The 15,270-nt window shown below is 14.2% G+C and overlaps 1 protein-coding gene across 1 annotated transcript in view; it reads right to left on the reverse strand.

Moving 5' to 3' along the window:
* LOC135145865 (uncharacterized) overlaps positions 1-15,062 on the reverse strand; it is a 30,203-nt gene extending 15,141 nt beyond the window's left edge. Inside the window, exons 1-10 of the mRNA XM_064077994.1 lie at positions 15,019-15,062; positions 14,247-14,288; positions 14,137-14,178; positions 14,029-14,080; positions 13,804-13,865; positions 10,394-10,522; positions 9,451-9,505; positions 9,075-9,193; positions 6,744-6,774; positions 5,462-5,504 (exon numbers count right to left, since the gene is read on the reverse strand). Of these exons, the coding sequence (XP_063934064.1) occupies positions 5,462-5,504; positions 6,744-6,774; positions 9,075-9,187 (187 nt within the window). The 5' untranslated portion in view covers positions 9,188-9,193; positions 9,451-9,505; positions 10,394-10,522; ... (3 more) ...; positions 14,247-14,288; positions 15,019-15,062. The remainder of the gene's footprint in view (positions 1-5,461; positions 5,505-6,743; positions 6,775-9,074; positions 9,194-9,450; positions 9,506-10,393; positions 10,523-13,803; positions 13,866-14,028; positions 14,081-14,136; positions 14,179-14,246; positions 14,289-15,018) is intronic.
* Positions 15,063-15,270: the final 208 nt, after the last annotated feature.

The following is a 15,270-nucleotide window of genomic DNA, read 5'->3' on the forward strand; positions in this document are numbered from 1 at the left end:
CTAAATGATAATACACAAACTCTAAACATTATATAAAAAGTTCTCTATAAAGAATATATATACAAAATTTATTATTATATAAAGGATAAATATTCTATAAAATTCATAAAAATTAAAAAATTGGAATAAAAAAATAATATACAATGTTTATAGAATTATATAAAAGTTCAGAATAAATAAAATTTATTGGAATTACATAAAAGATTTGAAATAAATAATTTATATACAAAATTTTTTAAAATTATATTAAAAAATTTGAACAAAAAAAAATAAATATAAAATATTTATAAAATTATATAAAAAATTGGGAATATAAAATAAATGATATACAAAATTTATAAAAGTTATATAAAATTATGGAATAAAAAATTAATAATATACGAAAATTATAAAATTATATGTGAAACTGGGGATAATCAATAAATAATTTTCAGTATTTATATATGTAATATATTTGGAATAAAAAATAAATAGAAATAAAATTACTAAATATTATATAAAAAAATTTGGAATAAGAAAATATATAGTATTAAAATGAAAAAGTTATAAAAATTATATAAAAATTTGAACTAATATACATGCAAAATTTATAAAAATTATATATTAAATTGGGTATAAAAAATATGTAATATTACAAAATTTATGAAATATACATATAAATTAGGTATAAAAAATAAAATACAAAATTTAAAGTATTAATATAAAAAATTTAAAAAAACTATTTGTTGGATATAATAATAAAAATCCCAAATAAAAACTGTATGTCAACTATATAATAATTATACTAAAAAATTTAAGAAATATTTATAATATACAAAATTTGTAAAATTACATGGAAAACATGTAATATATAAAGAGTTCATAATGTTTACATAAAAAAAAATAACAAAATAAAAAATATACAAATAACACGGGTTAAATTTTATGCGTAAATTGGTGAATTGATTTTTTTCATTAAAATATAAAACTTATTTATAAAAAAATTAAATTAATGAAAATTGAAGTTTAAGATAATAAAGTTTTTATTTATGCAAAATAAGAAAAAAAAAGAAAATAAATTTTTTTTAATATTAAAGTTTTTAATATAACTAAAAATAAAATAAAAGTTGAAGTTTATAATAAGAATAAATATGACATTTAAATAATTATTTTCTATTATTATACTTTATATATATAAAGTAAAACTAACAAAGTTGAATTTTAAAAAAAACTATAAATAAATAATAAAAGGTTAAAAAAAATAGTTAAAGTTATAAATTTTTTAAATTATTAAAGTTTTTATATAACAAATAATAAAATTTATATTTATATAAAAAAAATAAAAATTTATATTAAAAAAATATATAGAAATTTGTTATATTTTATTTTTTCTTAGATAAAATAATACTAACAAAAGTTGAATGTTATAATATATAAAAAGATATAATTATCAAAGCATTAAAAAAATAAAGTTTATAATATAAAATAATTAAAAAAATTTATAAAATGTATTTTAATTTTTTTTGAATTAAAAGTTTACATAAAAATATAAAACTATTAATAGTTAAAGTTTATAATAAAATATAAAAATTATAAAGTAATGAAAACTTAAGAAAATAAATAGTATTTAAAATTTTTTCATAGAAATAAAAAATAAATACTACACAAGTTAGAGTTTATAATAGAAAAATATCCAAGTAAACAATATATTATAATTGTTTAACACAAAACTAATAAAAGTTAAAGTTTTTATTAGAATAATATCAACCTTTTATTTTTCTTATAATGCGTAAGTTTTTTATTTGATGAAAAATAAAAATAATAAAAAGTTGATGTCTTTACTAATGATAATAAATTTATAAAATTTTTTATCCTATAAGTTTTTTTATAGAAAAATAAAACAATAATTAAAAACTAGAAAAAATAATAAAGCAAATTTGTCTCATAATAGCGAAAGTTTTCTTTTTTATATAAAAAATAAAACTAACAAAAGTTTTAAGTTTATGATTATAAATTTTTAATAATATAAATTAAAAAATTATTATAATATTTTTTTTTCAGTTTTTATTAATATTAAAGTTTTTGTATATTAAAAATTACAATAACAAAAATGAAATTCAAAAAAATTTTTAATTATTAATTATAAATAATCAAAAAAATAATATTTTAATACATTTAAATTTTTATACAAAAAAATTAAAAATTTAAAATATTAATAATTAAAATATTAAATTTACTTTTAAAGTTTTTTTTTTAAAATATTAAAGTTTTGTATAATAAAAATAATAAAAAATAAGAATAAAAATGAATAAAGTTTATAATAAAATAAAATAAATAATAATTTTAAATACTCGGAAAAAATAATGATTTATAGTACCAAATTTTAATTTTTAAAAAAAAATAAAAATCATGAAAACTTTTAAAAAAAATAATTATAATATAAAATTTACTTTTAAAGAATTATTTAGATGTTAAAGTTTTTGTATAATATAAAATAAATTTAACAAAAATTACAGAAATTAAAGTTTATAATAAAATAATTTATATATAATTAACAATTATAATAATAATTTTATATATTTTTATATTTTTTTAAATAAAATAAAAATTAAATTTAAACTGCACAAAAAAATGTAGAAAATAAAAATTATTAACTAAAAAAAATTAAATTTATTTAGTTTTTTCAATATTAAAGTTTTATGTATAATAAAAAATGAAAATAAGAAAAACATAAGTTTATAATGAAATACATTACACAGAAAATAATAAATACTTAATAATATTTATAATATAATTTTTTTTTATTTACATATAAAGAATAAAACTATATAACAAAAATAATTTTATAAAAATTTATTATAAGAAATTTTTTATATAAATAAAAGTAAAACTGTAATAAACGTTAAAATTCATTATTTAATTAAAAGAATAAAAATTATAATACTTGTAAAAAAAAGTAAATAATAATTCTTAATAGTAAAAGTTTTTTCTTATATTAATATAACTACCAAAGTTTATAATAAAGATATAATAAAATGAAACAAATATTATAATTTTTTCTAAAACATTTATTTTTTATATATAAAAGAAAAAGCAAAAAAAAGTAAAACTTCATGATATTACATTAAATAATAAAAATTTTATATAGATGTAACAAAAATTATAATAACGATACATATTTTGTTTTTATATTAGAAAATTTCTTTATAATCAAAATAGAAAATAGAATAAAAGTTAAAGTTTATAATTATAAATATAAAAATAATAGTTGTAAAACGCTAAAAAAATTGTAATAAATTTATTATTTCATAATTTTTATATTTACATTAACGTTTATGTATACAAATGAAAAATATTGAACAATTCATTAATAAAATATAAAAAACAACATAACAGTAAATATAATAAATTTGTATTTTTTTTTTATAATATAAAATTTTTTTATATAATAAAAAGTAAAACTATTAAAAGTAATAAATTTAATAAAAATAAATAATAACTTATCTTTTTCATTATTATAAAAGTTTATATAATAAAACTAACAGAAGTTAGGTAATTCCGTAAAAAAATATTATATAATAAATATATAAAAATATATCTTTCATTTTCTTTTTAATATAAAATGAGTACTTCTAACAAAAAATAATAAATAACTATAAAACTTTAATAAAAATTCTACGATAATAATAATAAATTTATCTTTTATAATAAAAATATAAATAGTAAAATTTTTATTTCTTTGGAGAAGGTTTACATATATATAAAGTAAAATATTAAAAATGAAAATTATAATAATAATAAAAGTATATTTCGTATACTATAAAATATAAGTATATAATAATAAATTTATTATTATAAAATTTTTTATTGAATAATAAATAAAAAAAATAAAACAGACAAAAGGCAAACTTGAAACATAAAATATTAATAATGAAAATAATTATAATAATAAAATATATTTAGTAAATTATATAAAAAATAAAAATATAATAATAAATTTATTTTATATTGAATAATAATCAGTAATTTTTTTTAAAGAAATTTTGAATTGAATTAATAATTAATAAGGAAAAAACAAAACTCACCAAAAATAAACTTAAAAACAATATTAATAATAAAGCTATATTTCGTATATTATTAAATAAATATAATATATTATAATACTAAATTTAGCAGATGTTTTTTATACTTATTATTCAATAACAATTAATAATAATTTTTTTTCAAATTTTTTTTTATTTAATAATAAATATAAAGAAAACTCATATTCCATATATTTACAAATAAAATATAAATAATAATACTAAATTTATTTTTTATTTTTATATGAAAATTTCTTATAAAATTTTTTTATACAATCATTACTTTTCCTTGATTTCGGTTGGTAATATTTTTTGAAAGATAATACAGTAATAAAATAATAAAATAATATAAGAAATATAAAGAATTTACTTTTTTTATAAAAATTAAAAAAATTAGAAAATTCATAAAAATTATTTAAAAAAATAAAAAAAAGATAGTAACTTGAATATTATAATAAAATATAAAGAAAACAAAAATTACAAAATTTTAAACTCTAAAGAGCGTAAACGATTAAAACTAAGTGAATGAAACCTAATAAAAATAAAAATAAAGTCATAAAACAATCAAGAATTTTATTTTTATTAGAGTTTTGGGTAAAATTTTTCTATAAAAATTTAATATTTTTTGTTAATATTTTTCAGTTTATTTTTTAAATATAAAAAGTTTATTTCTTATTTTTTTTAAAAAATAAATTTTTATCATTTTTTAAATATTTTTGTCTTTATAAAAGTCTTCCGTATTATATAAAAATTTAATTATTCAAAAAAGTTTTTTTTATTCTATAAATAAATTTTTTTAACAGTATTTTATAAATATCTTTTTTGTATATAAGTTTTTCGTTTAATATAAATTTTTTTGAATAAAAAAAATTTATATCTCATAATTAAAAAAATAAAAAATGTTTATAGTTTTTTTATTATATCTTTTTGTATATAAAAAGTTTATTTATTAAAAAAGTTTCCCTTGTTTTTCTTTTTTATACATTTTTATATAAAAAAGTTTTTAAATATAATTTAATATAAATTTTTATAAAACGTTTTTTACTTTATAATAGAAATTTTTTTTAATCACATTTAATATTTTTCTGGTTTTTTTTTTTAAGTTTTCCGTTTTATGTAAATTTTATTATTCAAAAAAAGTTTACTTCTTTTTTTATTATTATTAAATTTAATTTTTATTGGTTTAAAAAAAAAGTCTACAAATAGCAGTTGATCCTTTTTATGACAGTTCTTATTATTTCTTAAAAAAAACTTTCATAGTTTTAAAAAATTTGTAACTATTAAAAACTATAAAAGGTTTATAAACTTTTTTTTTGTATTAAAAAAAATAAGAAATTACTATTATTATATTATTTTATAACCGAGTATATTTTTTATATATTAAAAAATATTAAACTCACCAAGTTTAACAACGCCAAGAGAAGTTAATAATATATTTGAAGCCTAAAAAAATTTTATTAATTTTTTAAAAACAATAATAGATTAAAGTAAAATTTTTATTCATAAAAGTAAAAAAAAATGAAAGTAAAATTATTATTAAAAAAATTAAAAAACAAAAATCTTATAAAAGTGAAAAAAGGCGAATCAAAAAGTTTATAGTTAACACGTGAGAAAAACCGCGAAGCTTATTAGAGACTTCGCTTCAGGAACAAACTTAATATTAATACACAACGTCTTTGTAATTTGTATGACGTAAACTATTAATAATACTTATAGTAATAAAGTTTTATAAAAAAGTTTATATATTCTAAATAAATATATAATAATACGTAAGAAAAATAAAAACTATATAAAAATATACATTTTTAATTGTAGTAAAAGTTTCATTAATAACTTTTATAACCAATAGCAAGCATACTTAATAATTTATTAACATAGAAAACTTATAATTTTTAGTATTGTAATGATATTATTATTCATTCAAAATTAAATTATATTATTACACTTAAGAGGTTTTTAAAAATTGTTATAAAAATTACTTAAAAAGATTTAATAATAAAAATATGTTTCATATAATGTAAAAGTCTTAATAATATTAATTATATGTATATAAAAAAATATATAGAACAATTTCTAGGAAATATATAAAAGTATTGATTTTTAGTATTTATAAAAAAAGTCATCATTACAAATATAAAAATAATAAAAATTGTAAAAGACTAATAATATTTATAATATACAATAAAAAAATTTTTTAGAAATATACAAAAACTTAATTAAAATATAAGTAAACTATATGATACCTTTTTATTAGTAATGTAAAAATAGTATTACAGAAATATTAACAATGTAAATAAAGTATAAGGAAATTAAAAATATTATAAATAACAATAAAGATAACTATATAATATTTAAAAATATTATGAAAATAAAACTTTTTCAAAAAAAAAACGTTAAAAATATAATATTATTATTAACAGTTTAAAAAAATTTTACAAATAAAAGTTTTAATAAAATATTATTTCTAATATAAAGTAAATCCAAACTTTAGTATAAATGTGTAAGTTATTAAGTAAAAATGTAATAATAATTATTATAAATATATAATTATAAATAGAGTTGTTATTAATATTATATTCAAAATAATTATAAAAAGAATATTATTATTGTAATTATATATTGAAATAATTTCTTAAAAGATAGTAAAATAAAATATAAATATATTATAAAAAGTTAAATAACCTTCAAATCCCGATGCGTAACGCCTAAAGAACTATGAAAAGTACAATAAAGTAAAAAATATATAACAATTTATATCATCCATAGGAAAAAGAAAACTAAATATGACATATTTTTTAATAATATAATAAAAGAATAATATATCGTATCAAAATAGTAAAAGAACAGCAAAATTATTATATTTAGTAACAAAAAATTTAAAGAATGTAAACAATATCTTTCAATATTATAAAAAAGAATAAGAATTTCGTGTGAAAATAGTGAATTAGTCGCAAGCTAATTGTATTGGTAGAAATAAAAAGCATAAATATATAAATAAATAAAAAATGTAATATTGAATATATTTTCTTGTATAGTAAAAAAAAGAATAAATCGTGTCAAAACAGAAAATTAGTCGCAAATTAATTTTATTGGGTTAGATTTTAAATAAATTATGTAATATTAAATATTTATTATTGGTATTATAAAAAAGAATAAATCGGGTCAAATATATGTGATGTAAACTAAATACTTTTTATAATATAATAAATCTTGCCAAAATAGTAAACCAGTAACAAATAATTGTGTAAAATAAAAATATAAAAACTATAAGTAAATATTTTTAAAATAACTATATTTTTTTGGATGACAGTAAAATACACCAAACAATTATTAAATTGCAACAAGATAGTAAATCAATGGCAAATTAATTATTTAAAAACATAAAAGGAGTTAATATAAGTCTACAATAAATAATATATATATTTTGAATAAGTAATATATTATATTAAATTATTAATGATTTTACCAGAATAGTAAATCAGTCGCCTAAACATTATAAAGGGAAATAAAAAAATTTTGAAAATAATAAATATTATTTAGAAAAAAAATTAAATTTATAAATACAATTAAAATACGCTAAATTGACAATATTCTGCATCAAAATAATTGTATTAGGTAGAAATATGAATGGGGAAAAGTATACCGTAAACTCATATAAATTTTTATAAAGCAAAATATATTAAAAATAAAAAAAATAACAAATTTATAAACTGTTTTTCAAAAAAACTAAATTGAACGCCAAAAGTTAAATAAATAAATAAAATTTTAAGCAAATTAGTTTTTCGAAACGATTAAAAATACACCAATTTATCAATAAATTGTATCAAAACAGTAAAGCACTCGCAAAATAACTGTATTAAGTAAAAACATAAAAGCATAAATAAACAGATAATAAAAAAGGTTTCTAAAGCGATAAAGTGTATTAAACTAGTTAAATAGAAGCGAATTTGATTACATTAAGTAAATTTTAAAAGAAGCTGATAAAAATAAAATATTTTTTAACAAATAAATACACCACAATATTAATAAATTATAGCAAAACTGTAACGTTGTAGCAAAATCATTGATAATAGATACAATATAAAAAATATCTAAAAAAAAGAAAAATTATTTATTATGCAAAATATTTATTTTAAGATATACCAAATTATAAATAAATTGCAACAACATAGTAAATCAATTGTAATATAATTATAAAAGTTAGCATTAAAAAGAGCTCAAAGTATACAATAAATAAATAATAATAATATTAAATTGTAAAGTAAAATTTTTTCTCCATAACAATAATACAGCAATATATTAATAAAATTGTACCCAAACAGTAAACTTGTTACAATATGACCACTAGATACAAAATATGAATAAAATAAAAATAATATTGAAAATAATTTTTTAATAAAAAATACCCAACTTATTTATAACTGCACTGAAATAGTAAAACAGATGCAATGTAAAGATTAGATTGCAATAAAAAGAGTTCATATAGGATCTTCAAATAGTAATAAAGCATTAAAAAGTTATTTGCTATAGAAAATAATTGAACCAAATTATAAATTGACCCAAAATAAAATTTTCAATATATATATATAAAGTAGTAATAAAAAAAACTTATAAAAATCATTTTTACAATAATAATATCACAAGAAAAAAAATAGGAACCAAAAAAAATTAAAAAAAATGAGTAATAATAATACGAAACGTTCATAATAATATTATTATTTTGAAAATTCAAATATTTTTTAATAGAAACAAAAATTTTCGATAAAAAAATTTGGAACTAACAAAAAATAATAGAAAGTAAATGAATATATTATAAACTATAAAAAGGAGATATACTATAACCAAAAAAATTATAATAATAAGGAAACAGTTAATAGTATTCTAAACAAAAATATAATATGTATAAAGATTATTATAAAATTATAAACTGTATATGTCATTTATATTATTTCTACTATTATTATTTATTTCTTAGTATTATTATTACTTATTATTAATTATATTGTTATTAACTGAATATAGTCGAGCCCGTGAAGAAGCTGAAGGACGAGAGAAGAAAGCACTGCTTCGTCGAGAGGAGAATGTTCAATAAGATGAACAAGAGATCCCAAATCAGCAAACTCCATGTATAACTATTACAAAATTATTATTATTATTATTGTTATTATTATTATAATTATAATTATTATTAAAATTAGTATAACTTATTTTAATTATTTTGTTAACATTAGCATTACTATTATGAGTAGTAGTAATATTGTTATTATTTTCGTTATTTATATTAAAGTAATATAAAATTAAATACAGTTTTATTTTATATAAAAAAATAATTAACATATGTAAAAATAAACTTTTAAATTCTACTATAATTAAAAAAAATATGTTTTACCCAAAAAGCTTCGCTTGTATAATAAACGGCTTCTACTTTAATACAGTTTTCGTGACTATTTAAATATTAATATAAAATAAATAATAATAATAAATATTATATAAAATAAACATTTATAAACATATATAATAATCTTTTCTTATTTATTAATAATTATAGTTATTTTTTATATAATAATTATTATATTAAATAACTTTCCAAAAATAAAAACGAAAAATTTTATTTATTATAAATTAAAAGTATCTACTATAATATAATAATAAAGAAAGTTATAATAAAATATATATAATAACTTTCACAATTTTGATAAATTTAAATGTTCATAAATAACAATAAATTTATAAAAAAAAATATACATAACAAACTTTTCTTATCTTTTGATAATTATAAATATTGATAAATAATATAAAAGATTTTTAATAAAAATATAATAAAAAGTAAAAATTTCGATCATATCATTTTTTATATTTTATATAAGAAATTACAAAATTTTTATATAAAAATTTGTTAATAGTAATTTAATGATTTTTATATAATAATAGATAAAAAGCTTAATTATTATTCATATATAATAAAAGAAAATATTATAATAATAATAAATGAATGATAATCATACAAATTATCTATAATAATAAAAATATTCAAAATAAAAATAAATAATGACGCCAATATTTAATAATAAATAGTATTAATAACAACAAAAAAATTATTTACGTTAATAATAGTAAATAAATTAAAGTTTTACGTAATGAGTAAAAGTAAAAAGCTTAATATATATTTATATTATTGACAGCAGAAAAAAATATTTACAATAATTATAATAATAATAAAAGAAGTTTATATGTGATAATAAAAAGTAAAACCAAAAAAAAAAATTAGTATCAATAATAATAATAAATAAGAAAGTAATAAAAAGTTTATGGATAATAATGAGATGTTTTACTTCAACTTAAAAAGCAACTCCGCCTCTTGTATAATCCCTTTATAATTATTAACTTTTAAGTGCGTTTTCTTTAAAGCATATATTTTTCCAGTTTCCTTTTCTTTTACCGAATAAACTTTTGCTTGTGCTCTAAAAATATATAATAATATTCATAAAAATATGAATAATTATAATAGAATTTTATCGCAAAAGTAAAATTTATATATAAGTTGTAAAAATTATAAAATAATAAATTTTTTAAAAGTTCTAGAATTAGTTATAATATTAATATTTATATTAATAAAAATAATAAAACTTAAAGAATATTAATTTATAGTGAAATTATTAAGTAAAATTTTAAATAAAAAATGTTAAAAATATAGAATAAAAATAATAAATATTTATTATAAAAATTTAATCTAACAATAATTAAAATAATTTTTTTAAAACCATCATTATTACATATTTAAAAATTTTATTTTATATTATTACAGTTATTCACTATTCTATTATCATTATAGTTTTAGTAGGAAGTAAATATATAAATTAATTATACAAACAATATATAAAATATAATTATTATAAAATGTAGAATATAATAATTATAAATTTTTTTTAATAGTATATTAAAAAATAAAAAAAAATTATTTTGATTTATTATTTATTACTATAATAAAATTATTATTAAAATTATAAAATAAATTAATATATATAATTTATACTATTATATAATAATAATTATTAGTTATTATATTTATATTTATTATAATATTTAAAACTAATAAGATAATACTTTTATTACTAAATTATTATTGCTGTTTAAAAATTATTTCATATTATTAACTATTATATTATTAATATTATAAATCTAGAATAAACTAATATATAGAATTTATACTATTAAATAATAATAATTATTATATTAACATTAATTAAAAAATTTGAACTAATATAATAATAATATATTATATTATTATCATATTAACTTTTCTATAATTATTATTATTAATATTATAATATAAACTAACATTAATAATTTATACTATTAAATAACAATTATTATTTTATTATTATGTTAATATTTATTATAAAATTTAGAAATATGATAATTGTCATATATTTCAATAACTGTCATATTATTATTATTAAATTATTCAGTTTAAACTAAAACATTGATATAATTTTTATCAAATATAAAATAATTATTATATTAAATTCAGTACAAACTTTAATATGTATTTCATTAAAATACTATTTTAATTATAAATTATTAAAAACATAAAATTTTTTAAAATAATTATTAATAAACAATTCAGTAAAAACTAATATAAATATATTTATTATTCTTATAAAGTATTTTATGATTCTTAAAAAAAAGTCATTTTTATTTTTTTATTATTATTATTAAATAATTCAGTTCAAAGTAAAATAATAAATTTCTAATATATAATTATAATTATTAACTATTAAATATGATTATTTCACTTATATATTATTTATAAATAATTCAGTATAAAGCTGTATAATAATACATAATTATAATGATTTTTATTACTAGCATAGTATTGATAACATTTTTAACATAGTCAGAGTTTCATTATTATTATACTTTTTACATTTCTTTATTATTTTTAAAATATTTAATTTTCCATTATTGTATTATTTTTTTTAAATTCAGTATAAATTAATATAAATAATTTTTTACTATAATTATTACTATTTTTATTATATTACTATTAAAAAAATTTAGTACAAAATAATAATAGTAAAATATATAATTTATAAATATAATTATTTTTACAAATTATTATTTTTTAAAAGAGCTCGAGTTTATATTATTATTATTAATAAATATAACATTATATATAATTTTTTCTATTATTCTATACAAAATTATAATAATAGTATTATATTGTTATAAAACTTTAAATATTTTTTCAATACTATTTTTGTTTAAATTCTATATAAATTATGCTTGCTAATAATATATTTTGATAATACCTTATTATTAAATATTTTTTTTATTATTTTTATATTTTCCAAATTTTCATATAATTTTATTTACTTCTTTTTTTACTTTACAAAATCAGTTTATTATAATTCTTAATATAATAAAAAAAGTATATAAACAACAATTTAAAAAATTAAAACCAACTGTTATTATTTTGATAATAAATTTACTTTTAAAAAGTTTTTAATAGCAATAAAAGCTTAAAATAATAAGATTTTAAATTAATCGAAAGAAATTTAAATCTTTAATTCACTGTTTATATACAAATTCAAGATTAAAAATATTCTTATAAATATAAAAGTAAAATTTCCGAAAGCAGAAAAATAATTAGAATATAATCCGTAGATTAACGCTATTTAGATTTTAATTTAAAAAAATAAATTAATTTCTAAAAAAACCTTAAAATTCTTAAAAAGAAATTAAAAACTTTTTTATTATTCTGAACAAATATTTTATAAATTTCTTATAAAAAATTAATATAAATAATTATTACACTTAAAAAAAGGAACGATATGCTTAGAAAAGTCTAAACTCTACAATTTCATTAACTTTATCAACTTAAAATTAAAAAACTTCTTCTGACAAAAATTTATATAAAGTAATTTTATATTAAAATTGTTAATTAAAAAAGTTCACCTTGCAAAAGTTAATATAACAATTTATTACTATTATAAAAAAATTTAAAAATTTAAAAAAAAATCACCTCATAAAACTCCATAACAACTTAATTTGTTAAATAATTTAAAAATTAAAAAAAATTTAAATCAAAAAAGTTCAAAACTAATTAAGTTTAATGAAAAATAACAATCACGTCACATAAATTCAATATCATAAAGTTTAATTAAAGTATTCAAAAAAAATCTACTCTTCACAAAAGTTCATAAAAAATATATTATAAACAAAAAAAATTTAAGATAATTAAAAATTATAAATCTACTTCTCACAAAATTTCATAACAAATGAATCATATAAAATTTGTAAATTTTAAAAAAAAAATTAATATATACAATCTCACAAAAGCTCATAAAAAATAAAATACAAGTAAAAATAGTATAATTAAGAGCTTAAATAAATTAAAAAATTAAAAAAAATATAATCACATAAGTTCAAACAATTTAATTAAAAGTAAAAACAAAGAAATATAAAACCAAATAAATTAAAAATTAAAAAAAAAATTTTAAATAATAAAATAAAAATTTACTAAAATATTACAACTAATTAAAAACTCAAGCGCAAGTACTACCATTCGCCAAACAAGAATTTCAAAGTATATTAAAAAAATACTTATTAAATTTCTAAATCATAAGAGTTACCTGTACTATAATAACTTTGAAACATTAAAGCTAACTTTTCCATAAAATTCAAATAAACAAGAATATAAAATATAATAATGAAACTTAAATAATAATTTAAAATTAACCCAAAACCAATTATATTAAGCGTTATATATTTATCTTGAGGAAGTCCGGAAGAAAAAGATGACTAAATTATATTTAGAAAAAAATTATTTAAAAATAAATTTTAGCAAAAATGTACACTAATAAAAATATTATAATCAAACAATACTAATTACGCTAAAACAACTTTTTGCAAGAAAAAATTTAGAGTATTGCGAGGAAGTAACAAAAGTGCTAGAAAAAATTACTTTTAATCTTTGAAGTTCTTTAATAATTAAATCTCGATGCCCTTTATGGAAGCTGTTCAGTAAATTGAAATCTAAATTTAAATTTTTAAAATTGTAAAAAATTCAAACCTTTTTGATGACTTTGAAGTAGCATGTTGAGGTCGTTCCCTACTAAAAAAAGCAGGATAAAAGGAACAAAATTTCATAATTACAATATACAAATAAAAATTATTTCAGACTTTTTTAGAGATTTTGAAGTGGAAAGTCCAATATGTTCATTACTAAAAGCAGAATAAGAGGACTCATTATTCATGTTAAAAAATATATTAATATAATTTAATTTCTAATAGTTTTCCGAAAATATTTGTGAATTTTTTTATGACATTGTTTATGTTAATAATAATTTTGCTATAAAGTTTAATTTATTTCAACTGCTTTCTTTAATAATAGTAACGACCGAACAAAAACTAAAAATATTTTTATATTTTAATATTTGAAGGCAAAAGCCAGTAAGAAATTGCTTCTTCTGTGTTTACCTCATGCACGCGTACTGTTATACAATCTTAATATGTTGTTCCTTTAATCAATTTATACTATTATATTTAACACAAGTAATTGCAGTTAAGTACTGGTGTAAGCATATAAAATTTAACTACTAAAATTAACAGTTATTGAGATTTATTTTATAATAATAAGTTACTTATATTAAAAAAGTTTGGACTACTTTACCAAGAAAGTTTGTTAATTGTCTAACGTTATCTTGATTATGTAGCTTTTATACTTAATGCAGACTTTACATTTGTAAAACATCTCTTTATTATTATAAAAAGTTAAGAATATTGCATAGAAACACTAAATTTCCCTGTCTCTTCTTTAATAAATTATAGTAATTATTCTTTTAAATTTTTTTACAATTTAGAACTACATTTTTTTGCAATCATATTATTACAAAAACTTTACATTTCAGTTATATTATTTTTGATAAAGTCTCTTTTTCAAGACAATGCGAACCTTTTTAGAGATCGTATCTGATCTTGAACTTCACGCAGTTTTGAGTAAAGTTACTAAATGCCCCTCCCTTGAACCGCAAAACTGTCATTAGCTGTGTTTAATATGGTTTTAAAGTGTTTATGTTAATTTTAATAACGCAATTGGCTTAACCGCAACCTCTCCAAACAGCAGTGAATGACATATTACTTTTGTTTTCTTAAATAATGTGATAAATTCTTATCATATTTAAAAAGCATTTAATAGATAAAAGGG

This window comes from Zophobas morio, unplaced genomic scaffold, assembly GCF_036711695.1.
Source record: "Zophobas morio isolate AGI-343-1 ecotype UQ-CSIRO unplaced genomic scaffold, CSIRO_AGI_Zmor_V1 ptg000194l, whole genome shotgun sequence".
Taxonomy (NCBI): Eukaryota; Metazoa; Arthropoda; class Insecta; order Coleoptera; family Tenebrionidae; genus Zophobas; species Zophobas morio.